This window comes from Anopheles arabiensis, chromosome 3 (assembly GCF_016920715.1).
Source record: "Anopheles arabiensis isolate DONGOLA chromosome 3, AaraD3, whole genome shotgun sequence".
Classification (NCBI taxonomy): domain Eukaryota; kingdom Metazoa; phylum Arthropoda; class Insecta; order Diptera; family Culicidae; genus Anopheles; species Anopheles arabiensis.
Window position 1 is genome coordinate 57,418,844 of NC_053518.1, and position 21,793 is coordinate 57,440,636.

The 21,793-nt window shown below is 34.4% G+C and overlaps 1 protein-coding gene across 31 annotated transcripts in view; it reads right to left on the minus strand.

Moving 5' to 3' along the window:
* Positions 1-21,793, minus strand: part of LOC120904521 (rab11 family-interacting protein 4B) — a 58,157-nt gene that overhangs the window by 24,569 nt on the left and 11,795 nt on the right. For 4 of the 31 annotated variants that reach the window (XM_040314567.1, XM_040314559.1, XM_040314561.1 and 1 more), the window contains exons 3-8: positions 12,225-12,347; positions 11,122-11,257; positions 10,930-11,019; positions 8,107-8,151; positions 3,319-3,360; positions 2,330-2,444 (exon numbers count right to left, since the gene is read on the minus strand). In XM_040314567.1, the coding sequence (XP_040170501.1) occupies positions 2,330-2,444; positions 3,319-3,360; positions 8,107-8,151; positions 10,930-11,019; positions 11,122-11,257; positions 12,225-12,333 (537 nt within the window). In that variant the 5' untranslated portion in view covers positions 12,334-12,347. Of the gene's footprint in view, positions 1-2,329; positions 2,445-3,318; positions 3,361-4,354; positions 4,393-4,529; positions 4,563-5,283; positions 5,319-5,717; positions 5,829-5,861; positions 5,960-5,994; positions 6,241-6,264; positions 6,625-8,106; positions 8,152-10,929; positions 11,020-11,121; positions 11,258-12,224; positions 12,348-16,249; positions 16,268-21,793 lie in introns of those variants that run through there. The other 27 variants (XM_040314568.1, XM_040314564.1, XM_040314562.1 and 24 more) reach the window with 26 other exon arrangements.

Here is a 21,793-nt window from a genome sequence, read left to right on the forward strand (position 1 = left end):
GCAAACAATCCACTCAAAAATGCCTTGCGAAAACGATACCAAATGTTGGAAATTACTCTGACAAGATTGCTCATAGCTCATCGCGAAATTAGGCGTTAAAACGAATTAATTTTTCTTTTACTCCAAATAGACACCCTAGGGGGTCTAAATCTTGGCGTCCAAGACAGGGCGATTTAACTTGAACAACTTGCAAAAAGCACCGCTTGAGCGCATCATCGGCTAACAGCGGCCAGCCAATGAAACTGTCCGTTTGTGTTGAAAATTTCTCAACGCATTTTTCCCATGATACTTCAGAGAGCGTAAGTAATATGAATGTAAGCTGTTTGCTTGCTGCATAAATATACTATTTGCGCTAAATCTCCTCCCATTAGCACGGAGTGTACTATCTTTCTTCGCAACAGCAGAATGAACGGTACAGATCATTTCAACTCATCTGATTTTTCTAGTATCATTTTTCTAAGCATACATTCCTTTAATTGCATGTGAACTATTTTGTGACAAGGCGTCAATTACTTCGGTCACACAAACTCATATTTATCGTATTGAAAGTATGATTTCATTTATTTAACTAGGAACGTACAAACTTATATAGTAATTGGTCATTGTCTAGTCATGTTAAACGTCATGTGGAATATTGTAAGCTTAATGTAGAATTCATGTTAATGTGGACGCATAGGAAGGTGTATGTGTTTGCCAGTTGTCTCTTAATAAAATAATTCAACGGAACAAAAATCCTAACAAAATTAATACTTGGTGATGATTCAAAATTAGATAAAATATATTTCCATTAATTTCATTACCACTGAAATGAATAATATTCTATGAAACGAAGCATAGTATAAATTTGCAGCAACGCTGCGAAAGTGATAGCGCACCATCAAAACTATGGCGATCAGTTGCTCATTTTATGTCAGCTGCAAAACAAATATGTCCTCCACGCCCTGTATTCTAGACCTTGAGCGAGAAGACGAACAAATTGCTCTACATACGTAAGCAAACTGCACCAAAAATAGATCACGTTTGCCATACAGACCAATAGTAATGCATTATCTTGGAAGCGGAATGAAATCATCACTTCAACATTCACAGAAATGTGCGTTAGTAATAAGCAGTAGTGCCACAAACTGACACAACTTACATCTGCGCAGAAATTTTCACTCCGCTCATCTGGCATTGACCTCTCACCACGGAAGAATGTGTTACAATTATCTTCATGTATGAATTATAAGTTGTGACTCGATATGAAAGTTTGGTAACATTTGTCGGTTTTAATATACAACCCCAATGCACTTCGCAGGAAACCCCGCATGATATGAAGTGTGTAGAGAAACAACGGGGTAAATCATTTGAGATGCTATCGCCATCTTGATCTATCATCATGGGCGTATTTTCACCATCGTTTTTTTCTGCTGAATATCATGTTTATTCAGCGAAACCTACATTTCTTCAGGAACCTCCTAAGTATTGACAGTCATTTCCTGAATTGAGCTATTTTCTCACCAAACTACATCTGCTAAATCTTAATAGACTATTGTTAGATCTACCTTACAGTACTATTGCCACCTCTCTGCAACCCAGCAAGTCTGTTTTAGAAAAAGGGGCATCTTCCTCTCACTGTTACTGTTTCCTACATTTATTTTTGTTATTTGAACATTGTAATTCACTTATTTTTCATTTTTATCAACGTCTTTATAGTCATTATTTTTCTTTAAAACCTGTAATGTGCTTATAATAGTGCCATAGTGCAGTGTCGTTATTAGTAATGTTTGGCCATCGAATGTTACTTCTGCCATAATAAGCGATAGCTTTTTATTTTACTCAACTTACCTATTTTAAAAGCGGTCAAATTAGTTAACAATGATATACATTTTTTTACTTTACATTCGATTCATTCATACTGTTATTCAAGGTATAAATGCTATGCCCCATGTAAGAATTAATGGTATCAACAAACACGTCATCTATACTTGGGTTACGGAAAAACGACGCATTTTATCATAGCATCATAGCATTTAATTGGCCCGCTGCATTGTCACCATTAATACGTACAGTCTAGTAAAAGCGAACGTGACAATTATGCGGTCTACTGTTTTCAATATAAAATCTTCCTTCATCCATTGAAACACATTACGAATTAAATATTATTTGATTTGTTAACATATACGGCAAATGTTAACAATTAATTTGCTTTTTCTTATTTTTAACGTATTTCTTGTTTTTATTTTTACATTTTTCTAGTGTTTTACTTCTATCGGCAGGATCCATCATTTTTAACCCATTGCTTAAATTCATTTATCGTTTTATCGTATTTGTGGGAAATAATACGTACCTTATGATTTATGTCTTGTACATCTTCCAAACTGACATCGCTGTACATGTCTTCGGCCGTATCACAGTTTGAGCTTCTGCCGGACGAGTTGAAGCTCGACGATCTATAAAGATGACTGGAGTTGCATTAAATGTGAGTCAGCAGTATGCCACCGCATGCCATAAAGCTACATGTACAGCCAAAGCTTTCAGTTTGCTATAAAATGGATGTGATGGTGTGCTTTCACCATGCTGATTCACCACGTTTTATAGCACTTTTAACGCTATGACAAATGTGAGCACAAAAATGTGATTCTTTGATCGAACGTGTGTTCTTTTTTTCTTCAGTTTTATATAATTTCTTAAAATTTCAAGTCTTTGAAATAATGTTTATAAGCGATACTAATTTCTATAAATTAAATTGACCAAAATTTAACGTTATGATAAATATTTTAACTTAATCTAGATATACTTACAGACATTTCAACTATCGATTGTATAGATATTATTCAATTCATATGGGAAAGAATTTCATGGTCCTTAAATTTCTTGATTGTTTACAAGATAAATACTTTACAAAATGTATAAAACGTAAAGCAAAACAAATGACTCATTTCGGTCAATTACGTACAAAATTTTAAGCATGCTTAGTGAAACAGTTCTTTGTTATGAACTGTCTGTGTGTCATCAAAATTTGACAACGATAAACTGAAGTCTTTGTAGTAGAAAATCTATCTCCAATTGACACCTTTTGTAATCAAGGTTGGGGGTGTTTCTTCGTTAAAAAGTAGAAGCAAAGTACGCGTGCAACAAAAAAGAAATATTGTCAAAATGTAGCCAAAGAGAAACAAATACACAAGACATCTTTCCTTATGTCTAAAACCAACATTGTCTGTTTTGACGCATAGTATTACAAACATGAATTATGGTATTTAAAAAAGCGATCTAGCGAAGCAAACATTATAAACAAATAAGCTATATTTTATCACCAATATTAATTGAACAACTTACTTTGCTAAGGCATTGGATCCAAGCTGTCGTTTGCCAGTACTGCTGAAATGAAAGTGATAAAACAGATTGAAGTATTGTATCAGCAAATAAAATCCAAATATTTTATTCCACAAACAAGCATGCAACAAGTAAAACAACCGTTACAAAGAACCAGTATAGCTATTTTTTTGAATATGTTTAATATATAATTCCCCCCTATTTATTTTCATAATAATCAACATATTTTTCTGATAATTATTTACTTTTATTAATTACATCGTTATTGTTACCAATGCATGTTATCATTGCAAATTTTATTACGATGGAATGGCCTGGGCAAATTATTTTCAATAGATCATAAACGTAACTCATAAAATACCGTAAGAATTACATTATAAAATTCAACCGATTCAACCGATTTTTTAACCAAACCACTTTTATCGGTTTTTTATATTTTTTTATCGATATCGGCATAAAAAAAGCACAAGCAAGCTGTAAAATAATTACAGTAATCCAGTTGCTGATAAACAATACGTAATTTAATGTGCAATACGGTATTACGTAATTCTATTCCTTTTTCAATGTACGTTAACAATAGAATTAAATCAAACAGGGAAAGCATAATGAAATATTATGCTGCTTTTTATAATTTGTTGTTGTTGTTATTTCATAATTTTAATCAGGAATATAGTAATCAAATCGTACATACGGTCTAAACTATTCACAACTCTTCTGTTTGAGATAGCTTAGGATTTAGTTTTAGAAGTCAATTTAAAATAAATTACATTTGAAAAGTCTGCCGAACAATGCTGGTTATTCTTCTTGGAATTAAAAAGTGTGTATTGAGTATGACATGCTTAGTATAAAATTAATTTACTTAGTTATGCTTAGTTACTAAGTATAACATGCTTTTCTTTACAAAAATGGCAATACATCCATCGTATGGCATAAAAGCATACTAAATGGTTAGTTACTAAATGGTAATGTGACTCACTAAATTAAAGTTCTTTTGTTTAATGGTTTAATGATTGAGTCAACAAAAATAAATTTTAGTTACTTGTGATCCAAACATTGCCCAAGAAAACTGGATGCTGGCTAATCAAATGTTTGTCAAATGAGATAAGAATAAAAGTTGAACAACATTTCCTATTAAACATCAGCCGTAAATTGTGCTTGTCCTCCCAGCACGCACATCAAAGTGTGGCTAGAGTACATTACTTTGGACTATTTACCTTTATTTCCCTTTGTATTCTATTCGAACTTGTTGTTCAGGAGGTGTTTAACATTTTATCCAGTAAAGTAAGAATTTATTCATTAATTTTTCAAAATTCATTCGACATTCGACGCACATCCGAATAGATTAGTTAATTTAAATATTCGATATTAAAGGGTTCGATACAATTGAATATAAAAGTTATCCGATGCAACTGTATTATCAATTGGCGCAGGCCACTGTATGTTCCGCAGAGTGATAAGAAATTTACTTATCTTATTGCTCGTTCGATATCAATCGAACAAATGTTACATGTATAACACAATGAATGGACAACATTGACCAACATTGTTCAAGCTTTGATCGTTAAAAATACACGACTCATCTAAAAACTGCTATTTACATCTAGCAAATTTTCGATATTAAGCCGGTTTCGTGGTACAGTCGACAACTCGTACGACTTATCGACATGCCCGTCATGGGTTCAAACCCCGAATGGACCGTGCCGCCATACGTAGGACTGACTATCCTGCTATGGGGGGAAAGCAGCAATAAATCGCTAAAAATCAAGCCTCCAAGGCAGGCCTTGACCGACAACAGTTGTTGAGCCAAAGAAGAAGAAGAAAAATATTTTCGATATGAAATAAAGCTCAAAATCCATGCAATACATTATTTCATTGTTTGAATACGTTGTAAAATCTTAACTAAAATCGTTGATAAATATATACATAACTTGCCAAACAATGAATCCTTCAACTTAAACTTTATAGTACCTATAACATGGTTTCGTCATCAGAATGAGACACACAAATGAAATTCCGAAGCAAAGTATTAGCGCCGGCAATGCCCCTCAGGTTTCGATGTCAGTCAAAGACACATCAAAAGCACTGTTGCGCCGTACCACACCATGAAAACATTGCGCCCACAGTAGCACCAAGCCTTCCAATAAAAGCCCAACTAAGCAGATTAGATAGGGATAGAGAGCTGCCTATACCCGATTGTACTAGTAACATAAATGAGACGAAACAATAACATATGCATAACCGACTTTTACACAACCTTCTCCCCTGATACCCACTGTGCACGGCCACACAAACCTACGTGTATCACCCACCAGGCAAAAGTAAAGCTACGGATGCGTAACGTCCAGATAGAATTTAGCAGCGCCGCACGCGGTCAAGCCACGGGGGCGTGGGTTAATACAAACTTTCTAGCATTGTTATACACCATCAATTTATACAGGTTATCCATGATGATGTTGGGGACGATGGGTGTAGCGTTACGCGAACCGATTACGGGATCGAGAATTTCAATTAGCTCACACTGTTAGCGAAATACAATCAAAACTAACTTTACTGATGCACTATCAGTGATTGCAATGGCACTTTATGTGTAAACAGCACATCAATTTCTAGTCGAACTTTTGTACAGTTCTATATCTTTGGTAGTTAGCGCTTTTTATCGACGGAAGTTCGAACACATACTTTTAAATAGCAGATAAATCATATTCACTCTCATTCACTTCGCACACCAGCAACCTTCTTGTTATCAGCTGATTAACAAACGCTTGCGTTACTACATACGCTAACACAGGGAACATGTGACACTACACACTCTAGCATGCCGCAAGCGCCACACAAGAAGAATGGTTGTACTAGTGACGCTTGAGAACAAATTGACGTTCAAAATAAAACACACAGACTAACTGCATACAGCTGCACATTTTTAGGACAGTTGCCGCTTGGCTTCGTCACCTGAGACCACTAATTTCCAACTGATTGCACGAAGGTCGAAACATTTACTAGCCGGCTCAAGGTTTCACTTTTGTCCATATTCCAATCGGTTCACCAGTTGTACAATTTTCTAGACCGTGTTGCAGCTAAATCCAGATCACAAGAGATCACCGTTCACCATCAATGCTGTTTTTTGCATGCCGGATGATATCATCGATCGCACAGGGAAAGCGTTTCGCGACGAAAGCAGAGAGGTTTTTGAGACTTATAGTGTTAAAGCCACCGTCACAAGTCCACCTGGGAGGGAGGGAGTATACGCAAATAGCGGTACAGCGGTCTTGCTGTTGGTGAGTTTGGATTTCGCTCGCTACTTCACTTCAGCTACACCTTGTCAGTGGCTCAGCTGTACTACCACAACTGACAACTTTTGTTCGATTGTGCCGTGTGGCAGGCCGCAGAATGAACGATACCACAGCGCTTTGACAGCGGATGGGGCTCGCTAACGGCTCCAACTAACACATAGTGTGTTATGTTATTTTTGCTTGTCTGTGACAACATCGACGTGCAACGCGCTTTATTGGATATCGCCGTAAAGCCTCCGCGGTGCGTCTGTATGTGTGATACTTGCGAGCATAATGTGCGTGTGTGGCAGGCAAATGGATTTATGGTTTGTTTTTTCCCTTATTTTTTATTCGCTTGTTGCTCCCACTTTCACGTGTAGCGGGTGTTTGTCACCACGGGCAGGCGGCCAGCTGCAACAAGTATGTGAGCCTAGATGTACTCAAAAATCAAAATGTATTGTCTTTGCTCCTGGATATTGCTTTGTCTTAAGCATGTATATTCATAATTGATATGAATCATAGCGATTGACTGTCACCTAACAAAATTACTAATGGAATAACGCAATCAACTAGGGACGCTTGAACATTTACCATACAAATTAAGCATACTATTCCCAGGAGAATCGTAAGAAATTAAACATGTCACAGGTCAGTTGTAAAAAACAGGCCGAATACAACGAAACAGCATGCGATGAGAAAAGCGAAACAGATGGATTGAAACGTGTCGCTCGCGTGCTGAATACCTTCATCCAATTACTGCGCAAAACTTGACTCACACATAGAACCAGTTGCACTTAAGCAATGCCGTTATAGCTAATAATTCAACACAAGCAAAGACATGTGCCAGTAGCCGAGCAAATACTACCTAAGGATTGTCAATATTATTTTTCGAAACTTTGAATAGATGTGCTTTATTCATTTTTTATTGAGAATGTACGGCCTAAAAAGGCTATATGTTCTATTCGAATTTTGATAAGTAGGAAACATATTCAATTTCCAGCTACGTTCAAAAATTCATTCAGTTCGTGGCATGTTACATTTGCCGTAAAATATGTATCCCCAAAAAACTATGTAATATAATCTAATATCGACTACAAATATAGTAATCGAAATTTGCAATACAGTAAATCTACACGCAATAGTTTCGATCTCACAGTTTAGCAATCATGTATGACACTTTCCTTAACATGTGACTTTTTTTTAATTATCTGGCAATGACATTCTCCGGAACTACTTTCACTCATTGCACGCACATGACATTGCAGTCTATCAATCCTAAATTCAAAGAAAATTTTACACTACAGCTTAAGAGAAACCTGGCGGTTATCAACCATTATTTAATGCTTTACTAATGGTCTTTTTTACAGACATCTATAAATTGAATGTTTTTCTAAGGTTTGTACCGTATGTGGAAATGTAGCCACCACTGCGCTAGCTAATTATATGATAGCTATTAGCACCTTATAAACGATTAAACAAATTTCAAATACTTCAATTACGATGCATGTCAACGCATACTTACTGTTTCATTGATCCCCAGCGTCTATTCGGGAGGTTGTCATTATGGCTGAAAGATATGATAAAGAAAAATAGAAAATAGATGTTATTCAAATCTTTCTCTACATGTTTAATGGAATGCTCTGATCTACATTAAATTAAATTATTATATGCGTTAGCAATATCGCTTCCCTCAGAATATCAGATTCTAGTGTTGAGTAAAATATTTTTTTTAACAATATGCAAATAACCTTTTTATGACATCGTTTAACATGTTGTTGAGTATTGACATCAGTAGTGACTCCATGAATTTTCGTTTATCCATTTATGTATTTTAGCAACATCCCTAAACACAGTCCCTCATTGATTTATTTCAAATTAATATATAATTTATAAACAAATTAATAATTAATATAATATAAATTAATATTAATAATATATTAATATTTGAAAGAACAAATTTTTATATTGTTTCATGTCTTTGTAATAATATTCCATCTCATTGGATACTATGAACAAGGATTAATAATTTGTTGTGTTTATGCGTCAGTCGAAATTATTGGTTCGGTAGATCTTTATACTTTATTTATTCTGTAATGTATGTATTAATCACTGAACATCTAAAAAACACCTTTTCCACGCATTTTCTTGAATATGGCTTGTTCAATCATTTGAAAAATTGAATAAAGTTAATTGCAATTGAGAATAATCATATTGGAAGACGTTAACTGACTACAATAACTGTGAACTTCTTATGGATGAGTAGTCTATATTTGTAAGTCTTATAAAATGTTGCACATTTTGTAAAAGTTACTCTTGGTATGCATTCTACTATTTACCACCGTGTAATAACATCAATTATACGCGCTGCATGATAGAATAGCTTATCTAGTGGCAATATGACAATATGTCTTTAGTAAGCATTTAATATAATTCAAAAGATTAGCTTTTAGTTAATGAATACATTGTCGTATGCTAATCATGAATATTTGTACCGATAATAACTAAATAATTAATTTGTGTGAATACTCGACCTGCTGTCGATTTCCTTATCTGAGCAATGCGAATTTTGTTAACATTAATATAGGATACATAACGACATGTAGAAAATATAGAGATATGTATACACGCAACCACAATAGTGACGAGGACAATCTACCAATTGGTTTCAGGTGGCCCATTACATTAAATTCATAAAGCTCTTGTTGTAAGTAAACATTTTAAAATACATGTTGAAATTATTAACCTTTGGCTACTTATTATACATTCGTACAACAGATACAGATAGTAAGATTGTAAAACTAAACACAACAACATTCACACAATCTAAATGAAAACTAATTTAACAATATAATAACGACTATGAAAACATAACATCATATTACACTAGTGTGTCAGTTATGTTTCATAGCGCTAGAGCTTTCAAATGGCACACAGATATTGAACGTTTAATGATTTATTTGGACCACTTCGTATTTACAAGCTCTTATAGCCAAACACTACCCCACACGAAACACATTTAAATTAACATAAAATTCAAAACTGTCTTTTATCTATACCTATGTTTTTCATGGACGTACATTGTATTTATAGACCATACATTTATGCGTTCACACACCCTTCACTTGTCAACATAATTACCACTCATCATTATTCATTGTTTTACTGTCCAATTTTATGAAAACCTTCTTCTGTTATTATTTGCAAATTTGCCTTTACTTTTATTATTCATTCCAAAATCGCTACGATTAGCATAACCTACAATTGGTGAAAAATTCGCTATCGATTGTAAAATTGCCTGCATTTTTTGCCTAATATTATGTAATTATACCTGGAGGCGCGACTAATTCAGGTTATTGTGTCAGAATGTCGACCTGCAATGAAGCAGTAAAAAGATTTACATCTTAAAAATATATGTAGTATGTACTTGTTTTAGTTTCTTCTTATTTTTCGGAATCGTAATCGGTCTAGTTCTACCTCAAATACGCTTTAATTGACTTTGCTATAAGTGACTTCACAGTTTTAACCATAGCAGGATAATATATCTGTCTGTATGAGAGTTCGATCCATACGAGAACAGACATTTGTATTAGATCGTACGACTGACTTGATGACTGTATAATCTAGTTATCCTACCTTACTACATTGTTTATTTTTATATAGTCTACTAATTTCTCAACAATATTTAAACATTATCAATTAAATTGTAGTTTGTAGGACAATTTTTTTACTACAGTATTATATCGTTGTTTTGTAATACTAACTCAACAGCGCTTTGGTGGAAATTTCCATTCACGACTATGTATTCATATGCAGCTATTATTATTCAGCATTTGGTTGATTTGTTTTTAACTATCAATTGTCGCTTGTGCTTCTTCTTCTTCTTCTTCTTCTTCTTTTTGGCACAACAACCGCTGCCGGTCAAGGCCTACCTGTACCACTACTTGTGGGCTTGGCTTTCTGTGACTTATTGATCCCTCCATAGCAGGATAGTCAGTCCTACGTATGGGAGCACGGTCTATTCGGGGCTTGAACCTATGACGGACATGTTCTTTATTCGTTCGAGTTGACCACTGTACCACCATGTTCATAATAATTCGTAGCTTTTGTGCGATTGCGTTGACGATACGGCTACATTAACGAAGCTCGAAGCTTAACTACATTAAGATATTTTTTTTAGCTTTTCAGGGATTTATCCTTTAATTTGCGTAACTATATTCAACAATTAAAAAAATCTAATAAGCAGAATTATTTTTACATGAATCATTGTTAAGCATACATTTTTGTTTTTAATAACAGTCAGACACTATATAAATCAAACTCTTTTCAGATTTACAATCAAACAAACCTTTTAGGCGCGCCACGTAAACTTGTTCGGCTCCAGGAGTGTCTGGTGATTCCTGAGTTGCTGGCGGCACTCGGATTGCCATTACTTTCGCTATTATACCAACAAAGACATAGAACGAAAAAATACGACATGCATTTGTTAAACATCACAATGCTACATTTTAAACATGCGGGCATATAAATGTATACTTACCCAACCGTGGTAGAGTTCAAATGTGGAGCCAGTTCCAGGTCAACACCACCAGTTTCTGAGATTGATATGTCGTTGTCACCGTAGCATTCAAACGATTCTCCGTCAGATAGTGAGGAACATTGAGATTTTGGCGCATCTAAAACAGAAGAAATTATGATTATTATTTAGATCCTGATAATTCGTGATATTAAATTCCTAAGTTGATAATTTATGATGATGCGCTTCCATTGACTGCCACAACGATTATGAGTCCAATTAGCGGTTAATTGGGACTGCGTTGTAACTATAAGAAATTAAATAATCAATAGCACCATTACATCACGCTCTTTTCGATTAATTCAGCATGATATGGTAGTATCGGAATTTCTGTGTAACCTATGGATTCACACATGAGAAAAAAAAACATTTCATTGCACGTAACCACCTACGAACAATGGACCTTTCCCTTTTTGACATCACCACACATAAGCGTATTTTAGTTCAATACACGACACATACCCTTAAACATGCTAATATCTCATATAGTAAAAGAATATTTTACGCATTACACCTTAACAAAGAAATTTGTGCCCAAGGTAGAGCAATCAAAGTGCTTATTTTTGAAAAACCATCAGTACCATAGACCCATAGAGCCTCAGGAAAAGTTCAACACCGCAAGAAAGTGATATCTAACTACTGCCACAAACTCTCTCTTTCATTGTTTCGATATATCTTAGCCTGATCCGAAACTGAAAATGAATATGAAGAAAATTCGCGAAACAGTGGGGAAATGAAAATAAACAGAGCAGATGCAAACGCCCTGACTTCATTTGTTCCATGTACGCATCCATTTCATTACCAATGTTCAAACCACACACAGCCTCAATCTTGCTACCGATGCAAACAACCCCCACTTATTTATGGAAAGTGAAAATAACAACAAATCAACATCCACAACACACACAACATGAATTGGGACAAATTCGATTTCAATTTTGAAGATTTTGACCAATTCAGTCAAATAACAAAATAGCGCATGGACAAATGAATAAAAAATGCGAATTTTAAAAAGGTTTTTGGTTGTTAACCACTTATTATTCCTCCGATTGAAATGGTTTTCTTACCTGTACTTGGAGGACTCGAAGGAACTGGACTGGTGCCTACTGAATCGGTTGTAATTAGAAACGATGGGTGTTGTGTTTTGGAACTTTTCGAAGGAGACGGAGCCATCATCACGATATAGTAATCTGAAACAATAAGCGAAATACATTTTTTATTTAACTACACTTAAAAACATTTGATACATTTATAACGTATAATCAAGTTAGGATCATTTAGGAATAAGGCATGAATAAAATGTGTGTAAAGCTAAAAAAATTGGGGTAGCTCGGTGGTCTATTCCAGGGGTTGACAATTTTGTTTTAATGAAGACGAAAATCAAGATACAATAATAGAAACCTGTACACATTTAATATATTCAGTGAATTATTTTGCATTCAAACGACGTTTAAACGTTCACTCATTTACTATTTGCATTACAATACAACATTATTTGCGAAGCAATGCGGCCCGCGAACTAATAAGTTTGAAGACCCCTGGTCTATTCGATAAATAATCAATTCTCTTCGAATCTGTGACTATCCGGCTGCGAGCAACTAGCAAGTCTGGTAAGCGTCCCGGAGTTGTTGGGGAAGACTTAAAAAGTAAAAGTAGGTTCAGTAGGTGCAACAATTTCGGTAGGTGCTTGAAAACATAAGCGACTCCGATCCATTGGACCACGAATCGGAATCGAATCCGACTGACCAACTCCGGGTAGGGTTGTGAAATTGATTGGATGCCCCATCACTAGTGTGCAGGTCAACAACCACCATTACCAACGCATCTGGTTCGTTATTTTACAACCAGGAATGATCTTTATTTGTTTTTATATAAATTTTTTTTTTGACCACTTGCGCGGCGGAGGTAATTCTTAGAAATTGTTACGTTCTTTCAAAATAAGAAAGATGAAATTTAATTTTTAAAAGTGCCCTTTTTTGGATTAGGCACATAATCTTCAAAAACAATAAAAGTTTAAGTGTATCATAAAATTTTAGAACTAACTGTTGATTATTCACAAAAAACTGTACAATGTTTTTTCAGTGCCCCCCGTTACAATAAGATATATTATCAACAGTTCAATCTAAAATCGACGCGTATAAAATTGTATAAAATACTTTAACAACAAAAGAAGAAAATTTCTAATAAAATGATGTTTCATCTTTTATTTTGTGTTCTCATTTATCATTATTATTTATGTTTTTTTAAGGCAGCTGTCAGACTAGCTCTTTAATCAATCGACTATTTGTTACTTTTTACTTCACCCATGGCAAGATAGTTACGAATCTTAGATCTATTTAATATCCATTAAACCATCTAGAAACCATGAAGTTGACTACATTTCTTCGACAGCTTTATTAAATAGCTGCGACTAGTTGCTTTCCTTAACTTTCACAAACAAAATAAAGCCTGTTATTTAACGGTATGACTGATGAAGCGATATCGAAAAAAATGCCTTTATCACTGTTAACACCCCTTTTTTTAAAACGCCCCTATTTGAAATGAATATATTATTCAAGATATCTTTTTGTAACCAATATAGCGTATGTCAAATATGGACATTCCATAAAAAATAAATAACTAGCACTAATTATATTTCACACAATCCTCACAATAACAACAAGTCTAGTGAAACCTGTATAATAGAAATCAAACCTCTAGGGATCAGAGAACCAACCTCCCTTATCAAAGTTTCTCACTTTGATAATAAAAATATTTGATTTAGTTTGCTTGTTCAATTATATACAAAGAATAGAAGAATTCAAGAATATAATAAAAATATATTTCGTTTTAAGTAATACAGTCTTTTTAATGTTAAAAAAATGTTACTAAATAAAAAAAATACACAAACAATTTTCCTTTTTTATAAATTGAATAGCATTTGTCACTTCATTTTTCTTAGAAAATTATCTATTTTAATGTAAATTTTCTTTTTGCTAGTTTTTTAGCGAAAATATTATTTGATCGATACAAGTGTAGGAATGCAACAATACGTATATGTAATATTTTTTTAGGCTAGTTGAAAATTCAATAATTGGCATATTGTTGCATAGAAATTAAACATAAGCTATACGATTATTGAAATATATTTGATCTACAGTAAAAATACAAATATAGATGAGTTATTTTTTAATTTATATCCCAATACTAACGCCACTACCCATGAAAAGTACTTTTAAGTATTATTAATATAATAACATATAATTGTAATTGCAAGAATCTAGAAGCTTCGTTGATCATTCATTCAACGAACTTTTCAGTAATGTCTGTGTAGATTCAATAAACAACCGATCAAAACATTTCTTGAAATAATAGCAAAATCTTTTAATATGCTCGATAAGTAAAACTTTACTCATAAGCTTATTGTTTACCTTTAATTTTGAGCATTACTGTGTTTTCGAATTTCAATCATTAATGTATTCAATGATAAGCATAATTTGACGCTTGTTGGTCGCTTGTAATTTTATCAAATAAACAAATGCATTGGGAATTTAAGCAATACGATTTCAATCCCTTTGCAGCAGCTGCGTTTGTCGTGTAACATCATAAAGAAGCACTAACAACACATATGGTGGTGAGCGATTAAAGCAAACGGTAAACATTTGCACATGAACTGATTCTCTACTGCTAGCAACAACAATCTACAACGAAACACCTCTCTGGTCGTATGTGAACGAACAGACTTAAGGCAATAGCATAACTAATTATTACTGGAAAGCGCACATCCACAAAGAGCACACGTGTAGCCCTTTAAGAAGCTTCTACTGTACGAAGCGTATACAGCTCTAGAGTGCCCCGTTATCTTAGATATAGCGTCTATCTCTATGAGCGATGCCTGTGCCTATTTTTACTCATCTAAAAGGTCTGATTCGTAGAACAGCTACTCTGAGACTATGTTCCACTAGTGAAACAACACAGGGGGTTGGGTTTATGTTTTCAAGGCGAGCATCAGCCAAAAAATATTCCATTGCCCACCTATCTTGAGTAGGGGTGTACCTTTGCAGAGAATGCAATAGAACATAACGGAAGAACAATTACCCTTAGCGTTGGTAAATGCTGTTGTGTGTTGTAGTAGCATAGCCTCTCATAGCCCGAGAGTCCATCGTGAGGGCGTACATCCCTTACAACATTTGTAATGTTCGAAAGCTCATTAGCTTCTGCACTGTAGCGTTGAATCCAACGTTATTCGATCTACGTCACTTCAGTATAAGCTTCTCGTATAAAAATCTCCCATGCCGAAAAAAAATCCGCTCACCTTCCACTCGCATACTGTACAGTTACTGAAAACCTTCTCTTCTAGTCGCAAGACGAATCGCATAGAAATGTTCATTATGATTGACATTGAAACTCCCTCATGGGTTGAAACTAGGCTCGAATGTATGGATACCAACCCATCACATCGACCAATAATGTGGCTGTATTTCGCTTCATTATTTCTTTATACTTTCAACTCTTACTGCCGAAAATCATACAGAGTCAACGCGCTACAATTACCAAGGACACTTATTGATCGAAGAATCAATGCCTTGACCAAATTTGCATCCCTACCACACTGTTGCTTGATCGAATTAATTTATGAAATACACATAATAACGCTTACAAACCAACCACCTCCTCTTTAATGCGAAAGTCACGAGCAAATTCGCTATTTTTTTTTCGAAGAATGAATGAAACGCACAAAGCGTTTCGAAAACATTTCTTCAACCACCATTTTAATACTCACTGCAAAGAGGTCAATACTCCTTGACCTACTACAATTATACTTATGTTTTCATAGCAGACAAACGAGCAAAACAAATGCCTCAGGTCGGAACCATTCCCGGCATAGAAATTTCAGCCATTGTCTGACCCGCACGAAGAACAAATGAGAATTTTGTTTACGATGGTGTGTCACGGAAAGGTAATTACCAGTAAAATCACCCAACAGACTGGGAAACTTTTCTAAGCACATTACTATCGATTTTTGCTGCGCTACCTTCGGAGGTGAAGTAATGATTGGACTCCATTTGTTTGCCCCCTTCTGCTATTGATTATTAGCTTTTTAACCCTTTACCTGTCAAACAATTTCAGATTACGTTTCCCGGTGAGTAAAACACTTTTTGTTTACATTTTTCCAATGGTATATCTATCAAACAAATGGCTGAATCACTGCTCAGTGCTGATTTCAATTCTTGCTTGGACGTAGTTCAAGATAACTTGCCATCTACAAGGTGTCAAGAAATAAAATATAATTATGTTTATGATAACCCGGAGTAAGTTTTAAAAAATATTACTGGGGATCTTTATTTGCGAACTGCTAAACTAAGACTAAAGCTAACTTCTGGATTCGGTGGTATTTAGCTAGGCTGGTGTTTTCGGTGCTGCCAGGTTTGCCGGTCACGTTGTCGTCCACGTTTATGATGATCATGTTGCCTCGGTCCGTCTGAGCATACGACACCACACCTGGTCGTGGGAACCTGCTTCCAGTGGAGTTCCCGTTGGAACTTGACTCCGCGCGTGGAGTAACATCGATGGCTCGCTTGCGACCGTTTTCTTACTCAGCACCTGTATCATAGCGCGTAGCGCATGTGTACATAACTCCTCCCTCCTTAAACGTCGAGCGTCCTCGATCGACTTACCGACGTTTGCAGTGGGATGATGTTGTGAATAGCTTTGGTAGACATTTTCTTCTCTGCATGTTTGGTTTTGTGTTTGTAGATGCAAAATGCAGTTATAAGAAAGCCTGTTAGAACAACAATTAATATCCCTCCTGCAATTGTATGCGTGCGTAAGCGGAGTGTTATTGTATGGAGTTGATGTATGTTACTAATATGCATTGTGTGCAGATCTTGTATACTTGGCTTGTTAAGAGTTATTTCTGTTTTGCTGCCAGTTAAGGGTAGGAAGTAGTCTTCTTGGTCTAACACATCAATATGCGCAGTAAATGTGCTATTTAAGATTTTTACGGTGCAATTGCCGGTTTCAATTAGTGTGGGTACTGCTATTATTTGGCTGTTTGAACATGAATCAATGACTGGCACTCCAAGGGTGGTATCGATTAGAATGACTCCTGGTTTCATTTCTCGTATTATCGTATGCTCGGAGCTCGTGGTGGTGGTACATTTAGATGGATGATTTCTGATGATATTTGAGATACACTTGTCGTTTAGCGGTTGTGGGTTGTTGCAAATCGTGCACTCCTCGTTAACATTGAAAATGGTGTTTTTATGTTTGGCTACAAATTTTACATCCGTCTCTACTCGGGTGTTGTTTACGTTTAGAGTTTCTATTCGTAAGAGGTCATAATCTTTTCGCTCTACTATCGGTATTTTTACTACTAGAAATATTTTTTTACCTATTGCTGTAACTATGCATGAAACATATTGTGAAATTTCCTCTTTAAAGTTTAGAAATATTTTCTGATCTTTTAATGTTTGCCATATATATTCCGTTTCGTTTGACGATAGAATATTTTTGTTTATTATGTTAGAACGAGCAAAGCTAATCTGTTCTTCTATGTCTTCTAGCAGTTGTACAATGTTATCAATGTTCAGGATAAGATTTACTTGTTCTATTTCAGTTTTTACGACTTTTATCTGATTATTCATTTGATTTTCGATTTTTTTAAGAGTTTGTGTAATTTTGTTCACTGATTTTTCTATTTCGGAATTAATTCTAACTTGAGCGTTAATGTTGGATATGATTTTGTTTTCTGAATGTTCTAAATGTTCTAGGTTGCTGTTAATTATGTTCAAATCTTCTTGATCTGGATTTCCTGCGATTATTTTTATAATTGTTCCTAAACCATTTATTATGCCTCTCTTTTGTTTTCTAGGTCTTATATTTCCTAATTTCTTATAAGCTGATAGGATTTTATAGTCTAAGGTGTCCTTAAGATGATTGGTTAGGCTAATATTATTGGCTAAATTCTGAATATAGTTAAGGTTAGTTTCTATTTTTTCCAGATTTATTGTATGTATTACTCTATGATATCCAATTTTTATTTTGGCCGTTCCTATTTTTATTGCGACTATTCTATCTTCTCTAGGAATTTCTCTGTAAATTGTTGCTGTTATAAGTTTTGAATTAGTCCAAACTATTATGAGGAAAAGAATCATTCCAAATTTCATTTTTAGTTTTTATAATATTCAGCTGTGATTTCTGTAAGGATGAGAAAGAATTTAAATGGTATGTTAGGTTTTTCGTTTCCTTTTCAATTTTGATTTATGAATTTTTCTTCCATTTCGGTCTAAAATATTTGTAACTAGGTTATCGAAAACTTTCGTTTCGCGATACCTTTCTTCGTGTTTTAAATTATTTCTTTTCCTTTCGAAGATCGTGTCATTGTCTTTGAATAGTTCTGGTTCTTCTCGTGTTTTGTTTAATTTTTCTATGTATTTGGATTTTTTTTCTTTTTGTTTTGTGGCATACACTCTATAAAGTTCCTCTTTTTGTTTAATTCTTTCTTGAAGGTCCTCAGGGATAGGATCTTCGTTTTTGAAGCCGAAAAATAGTTCTTTAGGGGATATGTTTGTTTGAGAGTGTATAGAATCATTGTAAATTGAGACTGCCAAATTAATTTTTGAAGTAGTTGATAAATTTTTGTAGAATCTCGTAGTGAGATTATGTTGTGCAATTCTCTTATTGTTCTATGGACAATTTCAATTGTTCCATTTGAAGAGGATTGACCAACACTTGTATAATGAGATTCTATATTATTTTCTTCAAGAAATTGTTTGATTGTGGTGGATTTAAACGAACATTCTTGGTCCATCACAAGCAAACAAGGTCTTCCAACGTTAGCGAAGAATTGAGTTAGTGCTTTTAGTATATGTATAGCGTTTCTTGATTGTAAAGGAATCGCCATGGTTAGTCTTGAGAACTTATCGCAAAGGGTTAGAAAATGTTTATCACTAATTATAAAGATGTCCATATGAACGATTTCCAAAGGTTTTTTAGGAGTGGCAGTAATTTGATATTTTTGTTTATATGGGCGTCTTTCATATTTAGCTTTTTGACATATTTTGCAAATGTTAATAAATTTAGTAATTTTAGTTTTCATGTTTGGAAAATAATATTTTCTAGCAATATGTAGTTTGGTCTCAATAATTCCTCTATGGTTTGCATTATGTTGTCGTTCAATAATCAAATCTTGGTCAATTTCATCAGTTACATCTTCTAAAATTGTTTTTGTCCAAAATAGTTTGATCGATTTTGCGCGAGAGAAATAGTTTTTGTAGATAATTTGTAAGTTTTGTAAGATTTTTTCGCTGCAACAAATGCCAGTAACACATTTGGGAGATGCATATTCTTTGATTATGTTGATCAACATAGCTGGTCCAAAAAGAGGCGTTTTTATTGTTATTCTATGATAATTTCCGAAAAGTGTAATTGCTTCTCGAGAATCATTATTATTTTCTTCTAGTATTATTTGATTTCTAAATTCATTTAGTGGTTTTTCAGTTGCTGGGATGAATTCGTCATCATTAGTATCTGCTGAGTGTTGCGTCATAGTGTCAGTATTGTTAGAGGCAGTATTTGCATTTAATTCGGATGTTAAAGCAGGGTTGTCCGTTATGCGGGATAGTGCATCTGCATTTCCATTAAGAGTACCTTTTTTATACTTAATTTCAAATTCGAATTCTTCCAAGGCCAGTTTCCAATGAAGAAGTCTTCTATTTAAATCATTTTTCTGTCTTAGCCAAACAAGAGGTTTGTGGTCAGTTCTTATTTCAAAAACTGTTCCGAAAATGTACGGTCGGAAATGCTTTGTTGCCCAAACAATGGCGAGTAGCTCTTTTTCGGTAGCTGAATAGTTGCACTCTGTTTCGTTAAGCGTTCTAGAAGCGTAAGCGATTGGGTGTTCCTTACCATCTTCGAATTTTTGTGAAAGTACAGCGCCAAGGGCGAAGTCACTTGCGTCTGTTTCTAAAATGAATTTTCTGCTAAAATCAGGATATTTTAAAATTGGATCAGTAGTGAGCATTTGTTTACAATCATTGAAACAATTTATAAATTCGTCATTATGTGTTATTTTAGAACCTTTCTTAAGACATTTTGTGAGAGGTTTGGTCAGTTTTGAAAAATCTTTTATGAATTTTCTGTAATAACCAAGGATTCCTAAGAAGCCTTTAATGTGGGTTGTTGTTTTTGGTATGGGCCAATGCAATATTTTTTCTATTTTGTTTGGATTGGGTTTGATGCCATCTTGAGTTACGATGTGTCCTAAGAATTCACACTCTTTTCTTAAAAATTCACATTTGTCTAATTGAACCTTTAAATTTGATTCAATTAATTTTTTCAACACTTTATTCAAATTGTCCAAATGTTGTTGGAGTGATTTACCAAAAATAATAATATCATCTAGATATACGAGACAGTTTCTTCCTACAAGGTCACCTAAAATATTATTCATGGCTCGTTGAAAAGTAGCAGGTGCGTTTTTCAAGCCAAAGGGCATTCGTATAAACTCGAAGTGTCCTTTTTCTGTGCTAAAAGCTGTTTTTGGTCTATCCTTTTTATCAACTTCAATTTGATGAAAGCCGGATTTTAAATCAAGTGTAGTGAAGTACATGCTTCTACCTAACTTGTCCAAAATTTCTTCTATATTGGGAATAGGGTATCGATCATCGATCGTTTTTTCATTCAATTTTCTATAGTCAACCACGATGCGCCATTTCTCCTTTCCACTTGCATCTGATTTTTTAGGGACTATCCAGATTGGGGATGTCCATGGGGATATAGAATGTTGGATAATACCGTCAGCAATCATTTCTTCGATTTGCCTATTCACTTCTGCTTTATGAATATTGGGGTATCTATAAGTTTTTGTGTGAATGGGTATATCGTCTTTAGTTTTTATTCGATGTCTAATAGCGGTGGTGCAAGAAAGTTTTTCTTTTTCTTGATGGATGATGCCTAGATTTTGTTTAAGAATTTCGAAAAGTTTATGTTTTTTCTTCTTTGTTTAAATGATCGGTGCGAATTAAATTTTCGAGATTTGCTATGTAATTTTGTGGATGATCATTATATGGGTGTGTGCTCATGTGATTTATTTCGATCATTTTGTCTAATTCATATGTTTTTGCTGGTTTAGTCCAATGAAATGTTAATGTGTCGCCGTAATTCCTGGCAAGAACTTTAGCATATCCTTGTTTTGCTTTATAAACGCCTGAAGGAATTATTGCATCTTTTATTTGAATGTCTTTTGGAAGAAAAATGTTTCCTTTTGTTTGAGAAACAGGAAGCTTTATAATTTGAGAATTATTAGCATTTAATGTAATTGAAGGGGGTTCTAATGTTCTTATTTCTAAGTCGATTGTACGATCGGGTAGAATAAGTTTATGATTTTTGTATCAATTAGTGTTTCCATATCGGAGAGTGATTCATATCCGAGTATTCCGTCAAAATAATTGTGACATTTGAAAAGGTAAAATTTTAATTTTTTATCTAGAATAGTTATGAATGTGCATTCTTGTGATTTGAACTTACCATTTTTATTTTTTATGGTGATTGTTTCGCATTTTACTCTTTGAGTTAGTGGAACTAATTCTGGATTTAAAAGTTTTTGTTCGCTCCGCTGTCTACTAAAAGTTTGATGTTTGAGCCATTTAATTTT